The 25395-nt window shown below is 43.5% G+C and overlaps 1 protein-coding gene across 2 annotated transcripts in view; it reads left to right on the top strand.

Moving 5' to 3' along the window:
- The window catches only part of VPS8 (VPS8 subunit of CORVET complex), a 282734-nt gene extending 258529 nt beyond the window's left edge, over positions 1 to 24205 (top strand). Inside the window, exons 46-47 of one of the 2 annotated variants that reach the window (XM_007451396.1) lie at positions 20699 to 20779; positions 24034 to 24205. In XM_007451396.1, coding sequence (XP_007451458.1) covers positions 20699 to 20779; positions 24034 to 24183 — 231 coding nt within the window. In that variant the 3' untranslated portion in view covers positions 24184 to 24205. The remainder of the gene's footprint in view (positions 1 to 20698; positions 20780 to 24033) is intronic. The other variant, XM_007451397.1, reaches the window with a different exon arrangement.
- The last annotated feature ends 1190 nt before the right edge of the window (positions 24206 to 25395 follow it).

Genomic DNA, 25395 nt, shown 5'->3' with positions numbered 1-25395 from the left:
TCTTTCCCTCTGGCTGCTTTCAAGTTTTCCTCTTTATCTTTGTTCTTCAGCAGTGATATGCCTAGGTGTGGATTTCTTTTTTTTTTTTACCTTGGGGTTCGTTAAGATTCTTGAATCTATATGTTTTATATTTTCATCAATTTTGGAAAACTTTTGGCCATTATTTCTTGAAATATATTTTCTGCCCCAATCTCTCTCCTTCTGGGCCTCTAATTACATATATATTAGACAGTTTAATGTTGTTCCACAGGTCACTGAGGCCTTTTTCATTATTTTTACCTTATTTTCTCTCTGTGCTTCAATTTGAATAATTTCTTTTGTCATGGCTTCAAATTCACTGATCTTTTCTTCTGCAGTATCAAATCTACTGTCAAGATCATCCAGTGAGTTTTTCACATCAGATATTACACTTGTCAGTTCTACAATTTCCATTTAGTTATTTTTGTGATCCTTCTACTTAGGATTTAATTTGCTTTTCTTTTTCTAGCTTCTTAAGGTGGAAACTTAGTAAGCCTTTCTTCTTACCTAATATAAAACTTTAAAGCTATAAATTTCTGTCTAAGCACTGCTTTAGCTGCATCCCACAAATTTTGATAATGTTATACTTTCATTATAATCTTGAAATATTTTCTATTTTACCTTGTGATTTCTTCACTTATTGGTTATTCAGAAGTATATTATTTTAATTTTCAAATATTTGAGGTTTCTTTAGATACATTATTGTTTTGGATTTCTAATTTAATTCTGTTGTGGTCAGAGAGCGTACCCTGTAAGATATAAATCTTTGGAAAGTCATCAAGACTTTTTTATAGGCAAGCATATGGTCTCTCTATGTGAACATTATTCATGCACTTGAAAAAAGTGTAATCTACAGTTGTTGGGTATAATTCCTATAAATTTCAGTTAAGCGAAGGTTAGGCAAAGAGTAGCCAAGCATAGATTATACAGGTATCAGAGACTTTAAACCAATTGGGGGGCGTTTCTTGTTGGTCCAAAAGCTTTTCTCTCTTGTAGACAGCAAACTGGTGTCTAAACGAAATAGAGTACAACCACAGTGCACCAGTGTTCTTTTTCCTTTGGTTTGTAATTATGTTGTTAACTTGAATTGGGTTTTGCTAATTTCAGGGTTAAACTTGCTTTTCCAGTTGACTCTATACTCCTTGTTATCAGGTAATCATTTTAGCCAGTTAAAATGGGCAGGAGGGGCTTCCCTGGTGGCGCAGTGCTTGAGAGTCCGCCTGCCGATGCAGGAGACGCGGGTTCGTGCCCCGTTTCGGGAGGATCCCACATGCCGCGGAGCGGCTGGGCCCGTGAGCCATGGCCGCTGAGCCTGCGCGTCCGGAGCCTGTGCTCCGCAAATGGGAGAGGCCACAACAGTGAGAGGCCCGCATAACGCAAAAAAAAAAAAAAAAAAAAAAATGGGCAGGAATACTGGAACTTAAAATGTTTCAGCAATCATGACTCTGATAAAAAATCATTAAGGACCCTACCCTTAGAGGAGAGCTTTGTCATAATTGCTACCCCACAGTGGCATCCATCAAGATAATGGTTTGACTTTCTTCTTAAGTAGACCACAATCAGTTAGATAATCAAAGGGTAGCATGCCTTAATTACATATATGAATTCCCTGTTTTAATTTTTTTAAATAAGACAAAGGGGGATTTCTGACTAACAGAAAATGCCACACCACTAAAGAGCTTCCTTTGTGAGTGTTCTTCCCATAAAAGTAAATCTTTCTGGTCCTTTCCTGACAGAAAGAAAAAGCAAGATTGGAGGAACCACGATATACCATGTAGCAAAATGCAAGTTTGCATAGGACAGTGCCCTCAGGAAGGAAAGAGGTTGGGGGTCCCAGCCTAGTTGTCATTCACCTCATTTCCTGGTACTTTCATTTTTCATTTCTAGTTATAATGGTCCTGGTCTGTGTCCTGACATATCCAGATAATGCTGGCTCTAGATAATGCCGGCTCTAGATAATGCCTCCATTACATGGGAATGGCAACACCCAGCAATTATTTTTTCATCTGTTTGGGAGTTTGAGCTTCCCATTACACCAAGATGACCAACCCTTTGTAATAATAGTAATAATAATCCCTGTTAAGATAATAGGCAAGTTTTCATGAATTTAACCAAGGAATTACATTAGTTATTTAAAAGTTCAAACGGCATTCTCCAGTTGCCTCATCTGTTGATTTTTTTAATCCTTTCTTTTAGGCATAATGAGATAGTCAGTTTTTGCCACCATGGATTTTCCCCAGGTTGTTGCCTTTCAAAGCAGGTTAGGCAAGGAGTAGCCAAGCATAGACAGGGTATACAGGTATCAGAGACTTTAAACCAATTGGGGGGCATTTCTTTTTGTGAGGGAGCAAAATGGGTGGACAACCAAAAAAACAAAAAATACTGTGTCCCTTGTATAGTGACACAGAATTAGTGGCACTGACCTCATGGATGGCCCCAAGGATCCTGACAGGTACTTGGGCAGATGCCCTGTCAGCCCCCAGCACACTGGGCAGCTCAGGTTGTCCTCGGGAGTACCTGGTACCTCACACACTCTTAGCACCTTATGTTGCTAACGTGGGTAATGGGCTTAGGGTTAGACCTGTTATCAGGAGCTGCCCTGTCTCTTACAAATTGTATTTTAACATGTCTGAACCTCAGTTTCCTCCCATGTACATTAGAGGCAATCAAATCTACCTGTTGGGTTAATATACACATCAAACACGAAAGTAGTAGAATAAGGCCAGAGACTTAAATAGGTGACAGGAGACGTTGTCTCCATTTCCGTCTTCTCCCCTTCGTCCCTCCCCTCCACTCCCCTCACAAGTGCCTTGTGAGGTAGGCTATGCAGGTATCTTCTGTTTTGTAGATGAGATAACTGACATCAAGGGTATCAACACAACTAACTAGTGTCAGCCAAGTTCAGAGTTTTTTCTGTGGTGGCAGAAAACATTCATGACCTGGTGTGTGCACAAAACTGCCTTTTCACCATGTGTGAAGTCTCTCACTGCAAGAGCTTAGCCTGGTCCTTAGCACCGTTGGCTTTCACGGGGCTTCTGCAGCCCAGCCTTCCAAGATGCACTTTTAGGCCTGACACTACTAGCTGTAGAGGATATTCATCGGATCTGCTGTCTCTGTCTCCTGGGCTTTTTGTTGAGACCTCATAGGCCTGATAGGATGAGTTTCTTTAACTAAAAAGCAGAATCGTGAAGGATCCCCTGAAGGAGGTGAGAGGCCATCAGTGTTTCAAGAGCATGGCTCAGATATTGACCCCAGCCAGTCCTAGTGTGCTCCCCCCACTTTTTTTAATTCTTATTGGAGTAAAGTTGATTTACAGTGTTGTGTAATTTCAGGTGTACAGCAAAGTGAATCAGTTATACATATACATATATCCACTCGTTTTTAATTTCTTTCCCATATAGGCCATTACAGAGTATTGAGTAGAGTTCCCTGTGCTATACAGAAGATTCTTATTAGTTATCTATTTTATATATAGTAGCACGTATATGTCAATCCCAGTCTCCCAATATATCCCTCCCTCCCCCTTATCCCTTGGTAACCATAAGTTTGTTTTCTATTACATTCGTGACTCTACTTCTGTTTTGTAAATAAGTTCATTTGTACCCTTTTTTTTATTTTTTATTTTTTTTAACATCTTTATTGGGGTATAATTGCTTTACAATGGTGTGTTAGTTTCTGCTTTATAACAGAGTGAGTCAGTTATACATATATATATGTTCCCATATCCCTTCCCTCTTTGTCTCCCTCCCTCCCACCCTCCCTATCCCACCCCTCCAGACAGCCACAAAGAACCGAGCCGGTTTCCCTGTGCCATGCGGCTGCTTCCCACTGGCTATCTACCTTACGTTTGTTAGTATATATATGTCCATGTCTCTCTCTCGCCCTAACACACCTCACCCTTCCCCCTCCCCATATCCTCAAGTCTGTTCTCCAGTAGGTCTCTGTCTTTATTCCTGTTTTACCCCTAGGTTCTTCATAACATTTTTTTTTTCTTAAATTCCATATATATGTGTTAGCATACGGTATTTGTCCTTCTCTTTCTGACTTACTTCACTCTGTATGACAGACTCTAGATCTATCCACCTCATTACAAATAGCTCAATTTCGTTTCTTTTTATGGCTGAGTAATATTCCATTGTATATATGTGCCACATCTTCTTTATCCATTCATCCGACGACGGGCACTTAGGTTGTTTCCATCTCCGGGCTATTGTAAATAGAGCTGCAATGAACATTTTGGTACATGACTCTTTCTGAATTCTGGTTTCCTCAGGGTATATACCTAGTAGTGGGATTGCTGGGTCATATGGTAGTTCTATTTGTAGTTTTTTAAGGAACCTCCATACTGTTCTCCATAGTGGCTGAACCAATTCACATTCCCACCAGCAGTGCAAGAGTGTTCCCTTTTCTCCACACCCTCTCCAGCATTTATTGTTTCTAGATTTTTTGATGATGGCCATTCTGACTGGTGTGAGATGATATCTCATTGTAGTTTTGATTTGCATTTCTCTAATGATTAATGATGTTGAGCATTCTTTCATGTGTTTGTTGGCAGTCTGTATATCTTCTTTGGAGAAATGTCTATTTAGGTCTTCTGCCCATTTTTGGATTGGGTTGTTTATTTTTTTGTTATTGAGCTGCATGAGCTGCCTGTAAATTTTAGAGATTAATCCTTTGTCAGTTGATTCATTTGCAAATATTTTCTCCCATTCTGAGGGCTGTCTTTTGGTCTTGTTTATGGTTTCCTTTGCTGTGCAAAAGCTTTGAAGTTTCATTAGGTCCCATTTGTTTATTTTTGTTTTTATCTCCATTACTCTAGGAGATGGGTCAAGAAGGATCTTGCTGTGATTTATGTCATAGAGTGTTCTGCCTATGTTTTCCTCTAAGAGTTTGATAGTTTCTGGCCTTACATTTAGGTCTTTAATCCATTTTGAGCTTATTTTTGTGTATGGTGTTAGGGAGTGATCTAATCTCATACTTTTACATGTACCTGTCCAGTTTTCCCAGCACCACTTATTGAAGGGGCTGTCCTTTCTCCACTGTATATTCCTGCCACCTTTATCAAAGATAAGGTGACCATATGTGCATGGGTTTATCTCTGGGCTTTCTATCCTATTCCATTGATCTATCTTTCTGTTTTTGTGCCAGTACCATACTGTCTTGATTACTGTAGCTTTGTAGTATAGTCTGAAGTCAGGCAGCCTGATTCCTCCAGCTCCATTTTTTGTTCTCAAGATTGCTTTGGCTATTCGGGGTCTTTTGTGTTTCCATACAAATTGTGAAATTTTTTGTTCTAGTTCTGTGAAAAATGCCAGTGGTAGTTTGATAGGGATTGCATTGAATCTATAGATTGCTTTGGGGAGTAGAGTCATTTTCACAATGTTGATTCTTCCAATCCAAGAACATGGTATATCTCTCCATCTGTTTGTATCATCTTTAATTTCTTTCATCAGTGTCTTATAATTTTCTGCATACAGGTCTTTTGTCTCCTTAGGTAGGTTTATTCCTAGATATTTTATTCTTTTTGTTGCAATGGTAAATGGGAGTGTTTTCTTGATTTCACTTTCAGATTTTTCATCGTTAGTATATAGGAATGCCAGAGATTTCTGTGCATTAATTTTGTATCCTGCTACTTTACCAAATTCATTGATTAGCTCTAGTAGTTTTCTGGTAGCATCTTTAGGATTCTCTATGTATAGTATCATGTCATCTGCAAACAGTGACAGCTTTACTTCTTCTTTTCCGATTTGGATTCCTTTTATTTCCTTTTCTTCTCTGATTGCTGTGGCTAAAACTTCCAAAACTATGTTGAATAAGAGTGGTGAGAGTGGGCAACCTTGTCTTGTTCCTGACCTTAGTGGAAATGCTTTCAGTTTTTCGCCATTGAGGATGATGTTGGCTGTGGGCTTGTCATATACGGCCTTTATTATATTGAGGAAAGTTCCCTCTACACCTACTTTCTGCAGGGTTTTTATCATAAATGGGTGTTGAATTTTGTCAAAAGCTTTCTCTGCATCTATTGAGATGATCATATGGTTTTTCTCCTTCAATTTGTTAATATGGTTAATCACATTGATAGATTTGCGTATATTGAAGAATCCTTGCATTCCTGGAATAAACCCCACTTGATCATGGTGTATGATCCTTTTAATGTGCTGTTGGATTCTGTTTGCTAGTATTTTGTTGAGGATTTTTGCATCTATGTTCATCAGTGATATTGGCCTGTAGTTTTCTTTCTTTGTGACATCCTTGTCTGGTTTTGGTATCAAGGTGATGGTGGCCTCGTAGAATGAGTTTGGGAGTGTTCCTCCCTCTGCTATATTTTGGAAGAGTTTGAGAAGAATAGGTGTTAGCTCTTCTCTAAATGTTTGATAGAATTCGCCTGTGAAGCCATCTGGTCCTGGGCTTTTGTTTGTTGGAAGATTTTTAATCACAGTTTCAATTTCAGTGTTTGTGATTGGTCTGTTCATATTTTCTATTTCTTCCTGATTCAGTCTTGGCAGTTTGTGCATTTCTAAGAATTTGTCCATTTCTTCCAGATTGTCCATTTTATTGGCATAGAGTTGCTTGTAGTAATCCCTCATGATTTTTTTTATTTCTGCAGTGTCAGTTGTTACTTCTCCTTTTTCATTTCTGATTCTATTGATTTGAGTCTTCTCCCTTTTTTTCTTGATGAGTCTGGCTAATGGTTTATCTATTTTGTTTATCTTCTCAAAGAACCAGCTTTTAGTTTTATTGATCTTTGCTATTGTTTCCTTCATTTCTTTTTCATTTATTTCTGATCTGATTTTTATGATTTCTTTCCTTCTGCTAACTCTGGGGTTTTTTTGTTCTTCTTTCTCTAATTGCTTGAGGTGCAAGGTTAGGTTGTTTATTCGAGATGTTTCCTGCTTCTTAAGGTGGGCTTGTATTGCTATAAACTTCCCTCTTAGAACTGCTTTTGCTGCATCCCATAGGTTTTGGGTCGTTGTATCTCCATTGTCATTTGTTTCTAGGTATTTTTTAATTTCCTCTTTGATTTCTTCAGTGATCACTTCGTTACTAAGTAGTGTATTGTTTAGCCTCCATGTGTTTGTATTTTTTACTGCTCTTTTCCTATAATTGATATCTAATCTCATGGCGTTGTGGTCGGAAAAGATACTTGATATAATTTCAATTTTCTTAAATTTACCAAGGCTTGATTTGTGACCCAAGATATGATCTATCCTGGAGAATGTTCCATGAGCACTTGAGAAAAATGTGTATTCTGTTGTTTTTGGATGGAGTGTCCTATAAATATCAATTAAGTCCATCCTGTTTAATGTATCATTTAAAGCTTGTGTTTCCTTATTTATTTTCATTTTGGATGATCTGTCCATTGGTGAAAGTGGGGTGTTGAAGTCCCCTACTATGAATGTGTTACTGTCGATTTCCCCTTTTATGGCTGCTAGTTTTTGCCTTATGTATTGAGGTGCTCCTATGTTGGGTGCATAAATATTTACAATTGTCTTCTTTTCTTCTTGGATCGATCCCTTGATCATTATGTAGTGTCCTTCTTTGTCTCTTCTGATAGTCCTTATTTTAAAGTCTATTTCCACATATAACCTTGATCATTATGTAGTGTCCTTCTTTGTCTCTTCTGATAGTCCTTATTTTAAAGTCTATTTAGATTCCACATATAAGTGATATCGTGTGGTATTTGTCTTTCTGTGTCTGACTTAACTTCACTCAGTATAATAATCTCTGGGTCCATCCATGTTGCTGCAAATGGCATTATTTTGTTCTTTGCTGTGGTTCCATTGTATATATGTACCACATCTTCTTTATCCATTCTTCTGTTGATGGACATTTCAGTTGCTTCCATGTCCTGGCTATTATAAATAGTGCTGCAATGAACACTGGGGTGCATGTATCTTTTCGAATTATGGTTTGCTCCAGGTGTGTGCTCAGGAGTGGGATTGCTGGGTCATATGGTAGTTCTATTTTTAGTTGTTGGGGTTTTTTTGTTGTTTTTTTTTTTTTTGCATACGCGGGCCTCTCACTGTTGTGGCCTCTCCCGTTGCTGAGCACAGGCTCCGGACGCACAGGCTCAGCGGCCATTGCTCACGGGCCCAGCTGCTCTGCGGCATGTGGGATCTTCCTGGCCCGGGGCACGAACCCGTATCCCCTGCATCGGCAGGCGGACTCTCAATCACTGCGCCACCAGGGAAGCCCTATTTTTAGTTTTTTAAGGAACCTCCATACTGTTCTCCATAGTGGCTGTATCAATTTACATTACCACTGACAGTGCAGGAGGGTTCCCTTTTCTCCACACCCTCTCCAGCATTTATTGTTTGTAGATGTTTTGATGATGGCCATTCTGACTAGTGTGAGGCGGTACACATTTGATTTGCATTTCTCTAATATATAGTGATGTTGAGCATCTTTTCATGTGCTTTTTGACCATCTGTATGTCTTCTTTGGAGAAATGTCTATTTAGATCTTCCACCCACTTTTTGATTGGGTTGTTTTTTGATATTGAGCAGCATGAGCTGTTTGTACCTAGTGTGCTCCTGACACAGCCTTCTGAGTCCCTTGAAGGTGACTTTCTGTCAGGCTTTTTCCAGACCGATACCAAGAGCATGGCAAGTAGAAGAAACCTCTGGGACTGGACTGCCCAAGTTCACATCTGGGCTCTGTCACCAGCCAGAGTGACCTTGGGCACATCCTGCACCCAGGACCTTAGTTCCTTCAAAGGTAAAATGAGGATAACAAAAGAACCAACTTCATGGGGTGTTTGTGATGATTAGATGAGGTGAGATAATATGCGTTCAGGGCTTGGAACACGCTGGCACACAGTAATCACTTGCTCAATAACTGTCAGCTGCCGCATTGGTGGTCGTTACTCCTTTTCACACCTTGGAAGACTTAAACCAGCATTTTCTTCCTCTGCTGTGAAAAGTCACTGTGCTCTTTTTAATTGTGGTTTTGAAGGTCTTGGTTTTTTATGGATATTTTCAGTGAGCCTTTCACATTTCCATCTCCAACCTCAAATACTCTCTTCCCTTATAGCTGGTTCTAAGTGAAGTCTCCTTAAGAGATGTTCTGCCAGGTGTTTCCCTCCTCTCTCCAGTCAGTGTAGCAATGTACCTGCTTATTTTATTATTTCTTCACCTGATTCATTATTAGCTTTGAGCTAATTAAGTGTTTTGAGGCATTGGGAAAGGAGGGTGTGTGAGGGGCCAGGTTCTGTGTGAAAGCAAACTGCGCCGTGGGTGGGAATTTTAGGAAAGGTGTTTTCTGTTTGCAGGTGGGGAAGGAAGTATGGCTTCACTCTTACCTCTGAAGTCAGAGTTTCATTTTAGGCAAGAGTGTTAAATATTAAGGACCTCTAGTTTGAAACAGCTTAGGTGGTGGCAAAAGTCTGACTCTATTAGAAATAGAGAAGGATTTGGTAGTGAGGCCAAGGCAGGTGGGAGCAGGTGGGCAATACCGTTCTCATTCCATTCATTCTGCTCCATCTGTGCCCCCATCCCCGCCAGCCAGTTACAGAGCTGCCAGTAGAAGGCTCCTGGGGTGCGTGCAAATATCGTGTTGCAGAATTAGACTAGGTTCACCTGTCATGTGCTCGCATGGGAAGACAATCAGGAAGGGAAATGGAATTTTGATTTCAGGACCTTGTTTGTTGTGGAGAATAAGACACGAACAAGCAGAGCTTAGCCTTCTGTGACTGTCCCTGTCTGCGTGTGTGACTCGGAAGGCTCTGTATCCAGAATCCCTAGTGTTATTATCCATATTCCTAGGAGCCCAGCCTTCAGGGTGGCAGGGATCATAGCTGTTTCCTGTATCAAGCTTGATGTGCTGGTTACGAGGCCCGTGGATCCTGAAAGCCCTGGTTTGTTTTCTTCCTTGCATCGAATGTAATTACAGCTCTCACTGCCACCACGTCTGGGAGTCACTGAGCTTTTTGAGTCACTATGTCAGCCCAGCATCCCTCTCCCTGCGGCTCTCCCAGATCATGAGCCTCATTTTCCCCTGGATTTACTTTAATGCTGAGTGTTACAAGGTCATTTCCAGGGTTGTCATTGCTTCTTCCTCTAATGTTCAGCTGCAGTTTAATTTTCAGCTCTTATCAATGGACTTCATTACATGGGGAGAAAGAAATTTGCTCTAGCAGACAGTATCAAGTATGTTTTTCTTTCTCTTACAATTGGAAAATCACTCCTGATCAGTTCTGTGCTAGTGGGTTAGATGGTCTAGGTAGTGTGCCTTATGTTTAAGGATTCGCCAAACTGAGACTGTGTTCAAATTTTGTTGCTTCCACTTTTGTGCATGACACTGATTTGGCAAATCAGTTTCTCTGTACAGCATCTTAGACTGAATCTACTATTTCTCTTCAGGGCTATCATGGGTCTTTGTGACAGTGTCTGTAGTTGGTTGCCCTAGTTTGCTTCTGATGATGCAGTAAAATCCATGATTAGCCTCAGTAAACACCACTAGCTTACTTGAATCTTTCGTGCCCTAAATGCCTATTGTCTCATGGCGCCCACATCTTCCCCGGATGGTAGAGTGTGGCCTATGGTGGCACTGCCCTTCAATAAATTGGAGCACAGATCCAGCGGAGCAATGCAACCCGCTCAGCTTACACAGGGAGCTATGACCGGATGAGCACTCAAGTTTCCTGCGTCTCAGCCCAGTGCTCTTCCTTCCAGGTGCTTCCGCAGGGAGCAGAGATAACACAGGCACAATAGTCACGGCTGATTACTGACCATCAAATAGGTGTCAGGACCATACGTCATCTCTGATCCTCACAGTTCTGCAGAGTAGTGTTTTACAGATAAAGAAGCTGAGAGAAGCTAAAAAACTTGGCCAGGGCCACTCACTAGTCATCACAGAATCCAGGTAGAGCCAAGGTCTGTGCAAGCCATGCCCTGTGTTCCCCTTCCTGCATTGCAGGCGGTTTAGAAACACCCCAGTGACTGTAAGAAGTAGAAAATCTGCTCGCCCTTCCCATCCTTTCAGCAGATAATTATCAGCAGATAATTATTTCACAGCTGTTCTGTGCCAGGCACAGTGCTGGGTGCCGTGAGCAAGAGACTGCGCCCTGTCCTTGCAGCACTCCTTTCTTGAAACTTTCCCTCCACTGTCCCTTCTCTCTCTCCTGCAACATCCACCGATCCCTCTTATTGCCAGGCCAGTGTTGTCTGCACTGTGCTCTTATGTCTCCTTTCTTTCCATTTTCAGTAGCCATGTTAGGACTAGGTACACACGACCAGTGTTGTGTGTAGACTGGTAACACTTATTGAGGACTTACTGAGTCTTGGGTGTTTACTGCGTGCTCCACGTGCATTACCTTCTTAATCTTCTCAGACACACACACCCCTAGCTCAGAGAGAATAGGTAACTTGCCAGTGATTTTAGTGCCAGTGTTTGGTGACGCAGGGTGTGGGCTCAGGCAGGCAGGCTCTAGAGCCCAGGCTTTTGTCTACCTGCCGCCGCAGTTATCACGGGCACTTGGGAAGCATGTGGGACAGAGGGCCCTGCACAGGATGTGCCAGAGCAACAACAGAAAGAGGCTTTTAACCAAAAGTCCCACTGGTTTGGTAAATTTCCATTCCTTCTTACAAGGGTTGGTATCTTCTGACATTTGAAAAATAATACTTTCCCCAAAAGTGAATTAAATAGGATGAAATAGATATTTCACTGAGACACAGGATAAACCTGCCAGAAATCACAAAGAATCTTTTTACAAAGTCCAAGTTCTTGGAAACAGGAAGACAAATGCCAGTGATTTCACACTGGGCCGAGAGCAAATTGCTGCCTGCTCTTGTTCCTAAAATGGACAGTGCAGAGTAAAACAGGATGTGGGATGTTCAGCAAATGTTTGTTGAACATTTGCTGGCTGTAGAGCACTGGGAATAAAGGATGAATAAGATAAAGTTCTGATATTTAAGGACTTCACAGGCTAACGAGGAGACAGGTAAACATAATTACATTATAGCACAACAATGCAGTTGTGGACGGGCCATGTGGCAGCTAATCTACTGACAGGACGGAATGGGGGCGCTTGGGGAGAGAGCTGGAGCTGAGCCTTCCTAAGTGTTTACTCTCAAGTGTGCAAGAGTGTAATCTGGACCCAAAAATGTTGTGATTTCACAGACCTTTTGATGGTGTATGTAGATAATGTGAGAGCGTGTTTCAAACACGGCTGCTCTGGCAAATATGCTGTATATGGTTATTATACCTCAGTAACCTCTCAAGCTTTGCTTATCAGCTCTGGAGGTGGTGATCTTTTTGTGGGGTTTTTAATGTCCCAAAATCTGTGAGACATTTAAGCTCCTCGTGATTTACTCATCTTTATATCCCAGGCACTGATATAGCAGAGGTCCCAGAAATATCTGTTGAACAGCGGAACTGGATCCCCATTCGTGAGGCCTGGAGGTGAGTGGGCCGGACCCTGCATAGGGCAGGGCATAAAACCGCCAAACTGGCCTTCTCTGGACAAGCTGCCTGCCCAGGGCCCTGTCCCTTCCCTCATTCTCACCCCGCCTCACTGCTGGAACCCTCAGCCCAAGAAGAAGAGCACAGAAGTCCTCACCTTAGTGATGTATTAGTCATTCCCTGAATGCTTCCTTTTTTTTAATATTCCGTCTTGTTCCAGGAAGGATTTTAAGACAGGTAAGCATCTGCTGGGTCCTAGGCACGTCTACAAATAGCTCTGCTGTTTTACCGCAGATGAATTGTATTCAGATAGTTTTCCACAGAGACAGCACCACCTGGCCAAGAACAGGGCATCTCTGTCCTGCAGCCCCTTTGCTTCCAGAGGGCCCCAGGGCAGCCCCAGCAGCGGCTCCTTTGTTCAGTATCTGGTTGTCCAGGATGATGGCTTGTGTTGTAAGAAAGGTCCTGTCACCTTCAGTTATTTCACACCCATGGAACAACCACATTTTTCAATTTCTGAAGGATGTCGTTGTTGGAAAACCCCTTCCCTTGGTACCTCCAAGGAGTTTAAGGGCCTAGAGGGGGAATATGATGATAACAAGGCCAGAACTCAGTGCAACCCTGCACACTTATCTGGACATGTCGTGTTTGAAATTATGGGTCTGCGTGTGTGTATGTGTTTGTGTGCACACTTACCTATTTGTTACTCCAGCTTTTCTCCCAGGGGAGGGGGACTAGGGCTTATAAGGTAGAGGTCCTGGTTATGACCCTTACTGGATTGTGAATTTTTGATTTGTGTTGGGCAAGTCTCCTAGCCTTCCTTTCCTCGGTTTGCACAATCCCGTTCACTTACGTAGTAGAGTAGGTGTAGGGCTTGCAATTCAGTAGGATTCAAAATAAACCATATGGCAGAAACATTCTTATTAAATTTTCTTATTATACCCAAGGGCTTCTAAGATGCATTGGAACTCATTGAAAGTTGAATACAACATACCTAATCGGGACACTTAGAAAAAGAGAAATGCTGGTTGATTGATTTGGTACAGTCGAATCAGAAGAAGGCAAATGCCCGTAAGCTGAGAGTGTCCTGCTCCCATTAGGACGCAGTGAGGACAGGAAGTCCAGCTGTGCTGAGCTGTTCTAGGTACAGATTAGCGCCGTGCTGCTCCAAGTGTCACCCGGGAGCATGTGAGAAACAGTGAATCTCAGACCCCACCCCAGACCTTGTAACCAGAATCTGCATTTTAACAAGATCTTTCTGCAGTTCTTAGGCACGTGAAAGAAATCGCTTGGAGAAGCGCTGGATCAGAAAACATGGGTTGGACTATCATTTGAGACTCCTGCACTTTCTGCCTCAGTGAGCAAACTTCCAGGGGCTAGAGCCATTTATTCTGTGCCTGGAATAGACTCATCTGCTGTGTAATGCTTCCTGGGGATGAAAGCGTGATTCTATTTTTAACAGTAGCATTTTCTACTTTTTTAAAAAAATTTTATTAGAGTATAGTTGATTTACAATGTTGTGTTAGTTTCAAGTGTACAGCAAAGTGGTTCAGTTATACATATACGTATATTCATTCTTTTTCAGATTCTTTTCCATATAGGGTATTACAGAAGATTGAGTAGAGTTCCCTGTGCCATACAGTAGGTTCTTGTTGGTTGTCTATTTTATATTATAGTAGTATGTATATGTTAATCCAAAACTCCCAATCTATCCCTCCCCCCAACATTTCCCCATTGGTAACCATAAGTTTGTTTTCAAAATCTCTGTTTTGTAAATAAGTTCATTTGTATCACTTTTGAAAATTAGGTTCTACATATGAGTGATAGCATATATTTGTCTTTCTCTGACTTACTTCACTTAGAGGTTACTGAGTCCATCCATGTTGCTGCAAATGTCATTATTTCATTCTGTTTTCTGACTGAGTAATATTCCATTGTATCTATGTACCACATCATCTTTATCCATTCCTCTGTCAGTGGACATTTACGTTGCTTCCATGTCTTGGCTATTGTAAATAGTGTTGCAGTGAACATTGGGGTGCATGTATCTTTTCGAATTATGGTTTTCTCTGGGTATATGCCCAGTAGTGGGACTGCTGGCTCATATGGTAATTCTATCCTTAGTTTTTTAAGGAACCTCCATACTGTTCTCCATAGTGGCTGTATCAGTTTACATTCCCACCAACAGTGCAAGATGGTTCCCTTTTCTCCACACCCTCTCTAGAATTTGTTTGCAGACTTCTTGATGATAGCTGACCAGTGTGAGGTGACACCTCATTGTAGTTTTGATTTGCATTTCTCTAATAATTAGTGATGCTGAGCATCTTTTCATGTGCTTTTTGGCCATCTGTATGTCTTCTTTGGAGAAATGTCTATTTAGATCTGCCCATTTTTTTTACCGGGTTGTTTGTTTTTTTGATATAGAGTTGCATGAGCTGTTTGTATATTTGGGAGATTAATCCCTTGTCAGTCGCTTTGTTTGCAAATATTTTCTCAATTTCTGTGGGTTTTCTTTTCATTTTGTTTATGGTTTCCTTTGCTGTGCAAAAGCTTTGAAGTTTCATTAGGTCCCATTCGTTTATTTTTGTTTTTATTTTCATTACTCTAGGAGGTGGATCAAAAAAGATCTTGCTGCGATTTATGTCAAAGTATGTTCTCCCTATGTTTTCCTCTAAGAGTTTTATAGTATCCAGCCTTACATTTGTCTTGATTCCATTTTGAGTTTATTTTTGTATATGGTTTTAGAGAATGTTCTAATTTCATTCTTTTACATGTGGCTGTCCAGTTTTCCCAGCACCACTTATTGAAGAGACTGTCTTTTGCCCATTATATACTCTTGCCTCCTTTGTCGTAGATTAATTGACCATAGGTGCATGGGTTTACTTCTGGGCTTTCTATCCTGTTCCATTGATCTGTATTTCTGTTTTTGTGCCAGTACCGTACTGTCTTCATTGCTGTTGCTTTGTAGTACAGTCTGAAGTCAGGGAGCCTGATTCCTCCAGCTCCATTTTTCTTTTTCATGTTTGCTTAGGCAGTCTGGCGTCTTTTGTGTTTCTGTACAAATTAAAAATTTTTTTGTTCTAGTTCTGTGAAGAATGCCATTAGTAATTTGATCAGGATTGCACTGAATCTTTAGATTGCCTTGGGTGGTGTAGTCATTTTCACAATATTGATTCTTCCAATCCAAGAACATGGTGTATCTTTCCATCTGTTTGTGTCATCTTTGATTTCTTTCATCAGTGTCTTATGGTTTCAGAGTACAGGTCTTTTGCCTCCTTAGGTAGGTTTATTCCTAGGAATTTTATTCTTTTTGATGTGATGGTAAATGGGAGTGTTTCCTTAATTTCTCTTTCTGATCTTTCGTTGTTAGTGTATAGGTATGCAAGAGATTCTGTATATTAATTTTGTATCCTGCAACTTTACTGAATTCACTGATGAGCTCTAGTAGTTTTCTGGTAGCATCTTTAGGAGTTTCTACATATAGTATCATGTCATCTGCAAACAGTGACAGATTTATTTCTTCTTTTCCAATTTGGATTCCTTTTATTTCTTTTTCTTCTCTGATTGCCGTGGCTAGGACTTCCAAAACTATGTTGAATAAAAGTGGTGAGGGTGGACATCCTTGTCTTGTTCCTGATCTTAGAGGGAATGCTTTCAGCTTTTCACTGTTGAGAATGATGTTAGTTGTGGGTTTGTCATATGCATTTTCTACTTCTGATCTGACTTGACCTTTGCTTTCCCAAAATGATTTGAGTTGGCTTCCAAAATACAACCAATTGGATGAAAAAATGAGGAAATCTAGATTTTAAAAAAACTGTATGCCTATGGAAACTAATATAAAACCAGATTATAATAGCACACATAAATGTTTGCCACCAAGTCTTGTGCAGCTGCTAGACTTATGTAGCTGACCACTTAAAGTTTTGAGCTCCCTAGTGACAGAAACAAAAAAGAAAACACAATTAGTAGAAGTCTACACAACTAGTAACTGTGTCCAACACAGTTTTTCTCAGCACAGGGTCTGATGGGAATTTCTTAATTGGATCATCACAAGTAGCCTGTACATCTGTATTTTCATAACAAGTACAGTAGTACATTTCATGAGATTTTTTTTCTTACATTATCCCTTCAAGGCAAAGGGCTGTTTTATAGAAGTGTTTCTGTAAGGAGAGGCCTTTTCTTGCTCTTGCTGCTTTGTCGTCTTCCACCTTCGCCTTTACAACCTCCTTGTTAATTAACCTGCCTTAACAGCCCCACCCCCAGCCCCTGCTGCCTTACCTAGTCCACTCCTGACGCCATTCCACTTGGACCCTCCTTGTTAAACTGCATCACGGAGTAACCAGGGAATAAACAAAGGTAAGATCAGGGCAGCTTGGTCCCTTGTCGTATGGACTGTGGCACTGGCAGGCCCCACAGCTGAGGTTTTGAATTGCCAGTGAAAGGCAGGTGTCATCCTTGTCCTTAACCTGTCCTGCTCCCCCATTCATGCCACTAGTACTGAAGGGATTTGGAAAATCGGGGGAGGACCAGTGTTAAGTATCTCGAAGGTATTTATATATTTTCTCTTTTTGCTTGTTTGTTTGAGCTTGGTTTGCAGTATTTCTCAAACCTTCTGATCATCTTTAGCTTGGAACTCCCCTGTGCGTCTTACTTAGTATCTATTGGAAGTGTGATACTCCACACACGTTCTAAGAATAGGATAGTTTTTGTACCAAATTATATTGAGAAGAAGTGTTTCTTTAAGTGTCAAGGCAAGTTTAAGCATTCTCAGATTAGAGGATGATCCCTCCATGTGTGTGGCAGACCCAGAGGCGTGAGTCTAGAATGAAAAGGCAGGACCCCTATGGTCCATCCTTTTCTCTTTCTGGCTGCCCTGCTTGGGATTCCCATCAGGCCATCCTCAGCCATTCCCACACCACTGAGAGCATCAGGAAGAACTGAGGCAGCTGTGTCCTGGGCTGGTCTCTGGGGCATCATCGTGGGATTACAGAAGCCCAGGAGCTGTGAGCCTCCTTATTGACAGCTGCTCTCTTGGTCTTGAAGCAGATCCTTTCACAGAGAAGCAGCTGTGAAGTCATTTCATAATCATTAGCATGATTCACTCAGGGGTAGTGCTTATTTCCATTCTCTCTTACTGCTTAGTAGGTTTTGTCCCCCTAAGGGTGGTGAAAATTTTGAAGAAAAGCAGCAAAGTCATTCCTGGAACACAAGTTCACATAACTTCTTAAAGTTGTAATGCTGTGTAAAGTTCAAATCTTTGGGGGGTGGGGGAGAATGAACACGGCAGAACCTCCCTCCTAGAGTGGTTGTGAGGGTTTAATGAGGTCATCCACGAAAAACATGTAGCACACAGGGCTTGGCATGTAGGAAATGCTCAGTACATGGTAACTGTTCTGAGTGATGTTACTTGCTCTGCGCCTCCCCTGTTCCTGAACTTCGTCCACATCCTGGATGCAGGCATTTGTTTATATCACTGTTTTGGTGGCCGTTCCTGCCAGGACTTTCTTATAAACAGAACGAGTCTCCAGACCACCTTTTGAAGCTCCCTTCAGTCCCAGAGCCCTCACTCAGCCCTCAGGATGGACGCAAATGTCAACACCTTCATCAATCACTGAAACACACCATCGTTTAACTGAGGGTACTCTAAATTGTGGTAAGAAAAACCAGCATAATTTTTCACAGAACTAGAACAAAAAATTTCACAATTTGTATGGAAACACAAAAGACCCCGAATAGCCAAAGCAATCTTGAGAAAGAAAAACGGAGCTAGAGGAATCAGGCTTCCTGACTTCAGACTATACTACAAAGCTACAGTAATCAAGACAGTATGGTACTGGCACAAAAATAGAAAGATCAATGGAACAGGATAGAAAGCCCAGAGATAAACTCACACACATATGGCCACCTTATCTTCGATGAAGGAGGCAAGAATATACAGTGGAGAAAAGACAGCCTCTTCAATAAGTGGTACTGGGAAAACTGGACAGGTACATGTAAAAGTATGAAATTAGAACACTCCCTAACACCATACACAAAAATAAACTCAAAATGGATTAAAGACCTAAATTTAAGGCCAGACACTATCAAACTCTTAGAGGAAAACATAGGCAGAACACTCTATGACATATATCACAGCAAGATCCTTTTTGACCCACCTCCTAGAGAAATGGGAATAAAAACAAAAGTAAACAAATGGAACCTAATGAAACTTCAAAGCTTTTGCATAGCAAAGGAAACCATAAACAAGACAAAAAAGCAACCCTCAGAATGGGAGAAAATATTTGCAAATGAAGCAACTGACAAAGGATTAATCTCCAAAATTTACAAGCAGCTCATGCAGCTCAATATCAAAAAAACAAACAACCCAGTCCAAAAATGGGCAGGAGACCTAAACAGAGATTTCTCCAAAGAAGATATACAGATTGCCAACAAACACATGAAAGAATGCTCAACATCATTAATCATTAGAGAAATGCAAATCAAAACTACAACGAGATATCATCTCTCACCAGTCCGAATGGCCATCATCAAAAAAGGCACAGACAGTAAATGCTGGAGAGGGTGTGGAGAAAAGGGAACCCTCTTGCACTGTTGGTGAGAATGTAAATTGATACAGCCACTATGCAGAACAGTATGGAGGTTCCTTAAAAAACTAAAAATAGAACTACCATATGAACCAGCAATCCCACTACTGGGCATATACCCTGAGGAAACCATAATTAAAAGAGAGTCATGTACCAAAATGTTCATTGCAGCTCTATTTACAATAGCTAGGACATGGAAGCAACCTAAGTGTCCATCAACAGATGAATGGATAAAGAAGGTATGGCACATATATACAATGGAATATTACTCAGCCATAAAAAGAAACGAAATTGAGTTATTTGTAGTGAGGTGGCTGGACCTAGAGTCTGTCATACAGAGTGAAGTAAGTCAGAAAGAGAAAAACAAATACCATATGCTAACACGGTATATATGGAATCTAAGGAAAAAATAAATGGTTATGAAGAACCTAGGGGCTAGACGGGAATAAAGGCACAGACCTACTAGAGAATGGACTTGAGGATATGGGGAGGGGGAAGGGTAAGCTGTGACACAGTGAGAGAGTGGCATGGACATATATACACTACCAAAGGTAAAATAGATAGCTAGTGGGAAGCAACCACATAGCACAGGGAGATCAGCTCCGTGCTTTGTGACCACCTAGAGGGGTGGATAGGGAGGGTGGGAGGGAGGGAGACCAAGAGGGAAGAGATATGGGAACATATGTATAACTGATTCATTTTGTTATAGAGCAGAAACTAACTCACCATTGTAAAGCAATTATACTCCAATAAAGATGTTAAAAAAAAAAAAAAACAGCATATACTGAGCCTTTATGGGGTGGGGGCAGGCAGGTAAAAGACACTTTAAATATGGATCTCATCTAATTTAATGTTCAGTAACCTCATAAGGAAGCAGTAGCCTGTCTCACAAGTCAGAGCAGGAACTTGCCTAAGGTCACGTAGCAGGTTAGTATCAGAACTGGTATTCCAATTCACCTCTGACTCCAAAGCTTATGGCGGCCTCTGCCAGGATCCCATTTCTTCCTCTAGCTGTGAGTTGGATCTGATCCACCAAGAGTAGGACCACAGTGTTGGGCGCAGTAACCAGTGGAACAAAACGAGACTGCTGGAGAAGTTAGACTTCCCCTCTCCCAAAAGCAGACTGAAATCTCACCCCCTTAGGTGGCTACCAGCTTTATAATGAGGCAGGGAAATGACATGCTTTTTCATGTATAACGTATCTCCACTGGCAGCACAAAGAAGGGGCATCTTTGCTGGCCGTATTCAGTGCTGGGAGTGCCAGGCTGGGTGCAGCCAAATTATTCTGCAGAGTAAAGGCCAAGAGGGACCAAGAAGCCCCAGGGGAAGCTTTTTTTTTTTCTTACATCTTTATTGGAGTATAATTGCTTTACAATGGTGTGTTTCTGCTTTATAACAAAGTGAATCAGCTATACATATACATATGTTCCCATATCTCTTCGTTTTTAAGTATGGAGAATCTGGAGACCACATGGGAAGGGGCCATAGGGAGGTTGTCGGCCTGGAGCTGGCACCAAGGGCGTGTAGAGGCACACGGCCATTTCTAATTCATGTTCAGTAAAATATCTTATCAGTTGCTGGTAGCATGGATTTTCTTCAGAGGAGTGAAGGAAGCACTGCATCCTGTTTCACCACTGACCAAATACGGAGGCTGCCCATGGGTGTTATTATTAACCTTATTGTTTTTGATTTCTCAGGCAACCTCAGAACCTGTTCTGGATCCACAGCAGATCCAAGCATTTGATCAGCTTTGCCATCTCTACCGAGGAAGTTCTAGGGTAATGTTGGTGTGGTTGTTTACATGTTTATTTCCCTATTTATAATTAGTGTTTTGGTAACACAGTGTCCTCAGGTCCTCACTCCAGCCTCGTCCTTAGTCTGTAAAGTGCCCTGGCATCCCTGTTATGGCTATGTGGGGCCCTGACCCCAGGGAGCACTCAGAACTTGGCAAAGGATGCAGAGGAAGTGGAAAGATATCTGTCCCTTACCTGCCCTGGGCTGTGAGGACACAGAAGGGCATCTGTGTTTGTACTGCCTCCAGAGAGAGCAGGCATAAGCCTAATCCCTCATCTGGGAGCCTTTGTTTATACTGATGACTGCCAAATCTGCCCTAAGCCCCAGACTCTGCTGCACACCTGCACTGGTTGAATTTGCTTTGGCCATGAAAGATAAATGCAAAATAGAATTGTAAATATGGGCATCCCAGGGCATCTTCCACGAATCTCTCTCCAGATTTCTTCTACTTTGTGGCTCTGTCATCTCTAACATATGGCTTATATTCGCATGATTCAGCATGGCTGTCCCAGCTCAAACCATCACATCTGCATTCCTGTATATTCGCATGATTCAGCATGGCTGTCCCAGCTCAAACCATCACATCTGTATTCCTGCTAGCAAGGTGGAGAAAAAGGAGGAAAACCATAAGCCCTCTATTTAAGGATAGTTCCTGGAAACTGTATACACCACTTCCACTTATCTCCTTTGTCTGGAACTTAGACATGTGACCACAGCTAACTGCAGTGGAGACTGGGGACATTGGTCTTGATTCCAAAAGGCCATGGGCTAAAACTGCTGGACTCCTGTTACTGTATTAGAGTACAGATTTAGAGGGCTACGGCACTCACGCCGCAACGTCAGTCTGGGGGCCCCACAGGCACTTCAGAAGTGCACTTGTTAACTTTTCCAACCCGCTCCTCCTTGCCCGTGCCTGTCTCTGGGTGTCACCCTGTCATCAGGTCACCCAAAGCAGTCACCTGCTGGCACCCTGGGCTCATCCCTCCCACCCCACCCACTCAGTAGGGGGCTCTCCTGTCTCTTTCTCCCCTTTCCTTCCAGCTCACAGAGGTCACTGCAGGTCTTCTGTCCCTTCTCCAGGCTGCTGCTTGGGCACCATCTCCAAACCCGAAAGTCCTGTTACCCCCTTGCTTACAGCACTTTCCTGGCCCTCTATCACCTGAAGTGGAGTCCAAACTCTACCACCTCCTCCATGCCCCAGGTCACACCTAAATTCTAGCCAGGCCAAATTTGTTCCGTAAGCTTTTCTTGGGCTTTCACAGACTGCCTATGTACTGTTTTTTATGCCTGGGCTCCCTCTGCCCACTCCCCACACACCTGCTAGGCTGCTGGCAGCCCAGAGGAAAAATGGTGTTCCCTCTTTGAGAGCTGGTCTTGGGCAGGGTCTTTTATTCCGGGCTGAATTGGCATCACTTCCAGCCAGGCTCTGCCCCAGGAGTTGGGTTTCTGGGCCTTCTATTCTAAGGAAGTTCTGCTGTTTTAAACTGTTGAGCCACTATTCAGGACTCATCAGTTTCTAGAACACTAAGTTACAGAAGCAGAACACAAAAATACCTTTTTCCTTGGAAAACAGAAAATATGTTTTGTGATCTACTTCAGTGTCAGTGTGAAAGAACTTTGGGTTTACGTAGCATCTGTCACCTGTCCTGTTATAGCATCGTATATAACAGTCCTTGCAGAGAACTCCACATGCTGATGGGCAACTGAGAGGGTTACAGAAGACAGAAAGTGGCACAGGTGGGGCTTGTGCAGAGCGAGGGACACCACTCTGTAACCTACTCAGGCAGCAGTGGAAGTCCCTGCAGGGAGCCACCTCCTGCGTGTCCTGGGCCAACTAAGGAGTTTGCAGTCGGAGCTTTTGAGCCTGTGTTACGAATCGTGCATTGAACCATAGCTGTGTGTTGGAACCAGGAGCAGGCGCTGGATTATTTTAGATAAATTGGCACTTTGAACCAAGGGGCCTTCAGATGTCTCCCCAGTTACCACAGTCACTGGTAGTGAGTTTTCAACAGAAGTGACAGACACGTGTGAGTCTTCTGCCACTATTCCCTGGGTGAGGAGAGAACCCTTGCTAGAGGCTGGAGAACAGCTGGAAGACAGACTACCTGGCAGGGGAGGTGAGGAGAGAGCAGGTGACAGACAAGTTATCTCCGGAGAAGGCAGAACCGTAGGCAGCTCAGCTGAGCAGAAACTGTCACAGGGACCAGAGTTCGAGTCCCACACTGTCACTCATCACTGGGTGACCCAGGGCAAGTAACTTAACTTCTCAGGGCTCTGGGATTTTTACCCAGAGGGTGGTTGTGGAGGATTAGACATAATTCATGTAAAGGACCTAGTATCCTGGTGCCTGGCGCCTAAAAGGCACTCACTCAGGGGAGTTACCTGGGGCTTTTAGAAGTCCCGCAGACTCCGGGCCTGCAGCCTGACACCAGGAGGCTCGCCCTGCTGCTGTGTGTGACGGCTCGGTCCTCACAGCTGCCCTCTCTCCGGGTGAAGGAGCTTGGTTGGGTGTGGCACTCAGCTCTTCTCTGACCATCAAGGGCATCTCAAGGGCTAGGCTGTCAGGCTCTGTACTTTTGCCGAAAGCCTCTCTGCGGTCAAAGGAATGGCCCCACTGAGGGCCCAAGCCTGGTTTCCCAGTGGGCTGGGTTAACACTCTCCCCTCCTCAGCAGGTCTCCCAGAACTGAGCCTGTAACAGAGTGAGGGTAGCGCTGGTGTCGCTGGTGGACAGGAGCAAGGAGGGCACTTAGAGGAGAAGGTGGCAACTGTGAGTTTGCCTGGAGCCTCCGAGTTTGAAGTGGCAGCTGGGCGTCCACTTGGAGCTGTCCACGAAGAAGAGGGGTCGGAGCCAGTGACTGTCATTCATCCCAAGGAGAACCCACCAACAGGGAGTGTGTGGCCTGAGCTGAGCACAGAGTGGAGAACCGCAGCTCGGGCTGTGTGTCCACAGGGAGAGAACGGAGGCAACAGGGTCACACACCCGCTGGAGAGGGGACACTCAGAGTGAAGGAGGTTCAGGATCAGACAGCTTCCCCTTGTCAGAAAGTGTCACAGTTTGTTGTGCCCACAGGACTTACCCAGTCCAGCCGCCTCATCATCAAAGGAGGAAATTTAGGCCCTAGCAGATGACGTGAACTTGTGCCAAGTCACCGTTGCCTGTTAGCGAGATGCAGCTCTGGGGTCCACACCCGGGTCTTACCCTCCAGCCTCGGTTGACGTGTGTCCCCTCCTTTGCAGCTGGCTCTGCTTACGGAACTCTCCCAGAAGCGCGGCAGCGAGAGCTGCAGGCCGTTCAGCGGCTCCCAGAGTGGCCCTGCCTTCACCAGCGTCTTCCAGAAGGAGAACTTCCAGCTACAGCTCATACCCCCGCCTGTGACTGAGGACTGAAGACTCTCCCGGGCCTGGAGCCCCGAGACCATCCCAGCAGGTGGGGAGGGCCCCCTCTGACAGGCCTGGCCCCGCTGCCCTCAGGCTCCCAGGCGAGGCCCGAGGGCGGCTCCACGCCCGCCAGCCCCGGGAGACTCCGGCTCTTCCTGATGGTGCCGCAGCATCAGCACCAGACTGGTTGATTTTGTTTTGCTTATTAAGCAAATGAATGCCATATACCTCTATCCAGCTATTTAAGAAAATGCATCTTGCCTGTTGGGACTTTTTCTCGTTTTCCCTGAAGTGTGGAGAAGAGGCGGAGCTCCTGCAGATGGCGGCGTTTTGAGTCCGGCGCAGCCTGTCTCCTCCAGCTGGTGGGCACCACGGAGGGCTGTCACCTCCTGCTGCCATTGGGACAGGGAACAGCACGGTTAGGGACAGTGGTTGCCAGGCCGCAGCACAGCTGAAACCTGCGTTGGAGGGAATGAAGGGCTTGCGGGAGCTGGGGCACCTCCCTTTCCATGTGTTTGTGCTTAAACCCGTTTGAGTGTAAGATCTGCCATTTCTAACAATAAATGCCTCCTGTTTAAGCCCTGCTGGCTGTCTCACTCTCCATCTGTCAAGTCATAAAGGACGTTTAGAACCCTTGTTGCCGCCATTCAGTTCTATTAGCTCCAAGTCAAGGACCCTGATTGATTGGGGCAGCCCTACCTTTATTCCATAAGCAGCTGCGTCACAAGCTCCATCCAGAGCACCAGCCACCCAGGTACCCCTCTGCCAGGGACCAGGCTGCCAGAGCAGGATTTTTCCATTTCTTGGCCTGGGCACTTCCTATACGTCACTGAACCAACCACCGCAGGAGCTCACACCACACGCACAGAGGCTAGGTGTCTGCCTCCCAGGCTCAGGTGCTCCCTGTGTGGTTCCCTCAGGGCCGACTGGGCTCCCAGGGACTGGCTGTCAGGTGCGCAGGGCGAGCCCACCTGTCCAGCCGCGGGCCCAAAGCCCGTGGTGCTCCTACCAGCCCAGTAACCAGCCAGTGCCTTCTAGGTGCCAGGCACCATGCTGGCTCCTTTACGTGTGCATCATTTTTAATCCTCCAGAACAATCCACAGGAAACAGATGTAGAAACTAGATACAACTTTTAATAAAAAATATATCCTGCTTCTGCCACATCCTGGCTGTGATCCTGAGCCAGTCACTTAACCTCTCTCGGCTTCAGTTTCTTTATAA

The sequence above is a fragment of the Lipotes vexillifer genome, unplaced genomic scaffold (genome assembly GCF_000442215.2).
Source record: "Lipotes vexillifer unplaced genomic scaffold, Lipotes_vexillifer_v1.1 scaffold513, whole genome shotgun sequence".
Classification (NCBI taxonomy): Eukaryota; Metazoa; Chordata; class Mammalia; order Artiodactyla; family Lipotidae; genus Lipotes; species Lipotes vexillifer.
The sequence above is the reverse complement of the archived record's forward strand: the minus strand, read 5'-3'. Positions and strand labels throughout refer to the sequence as shown.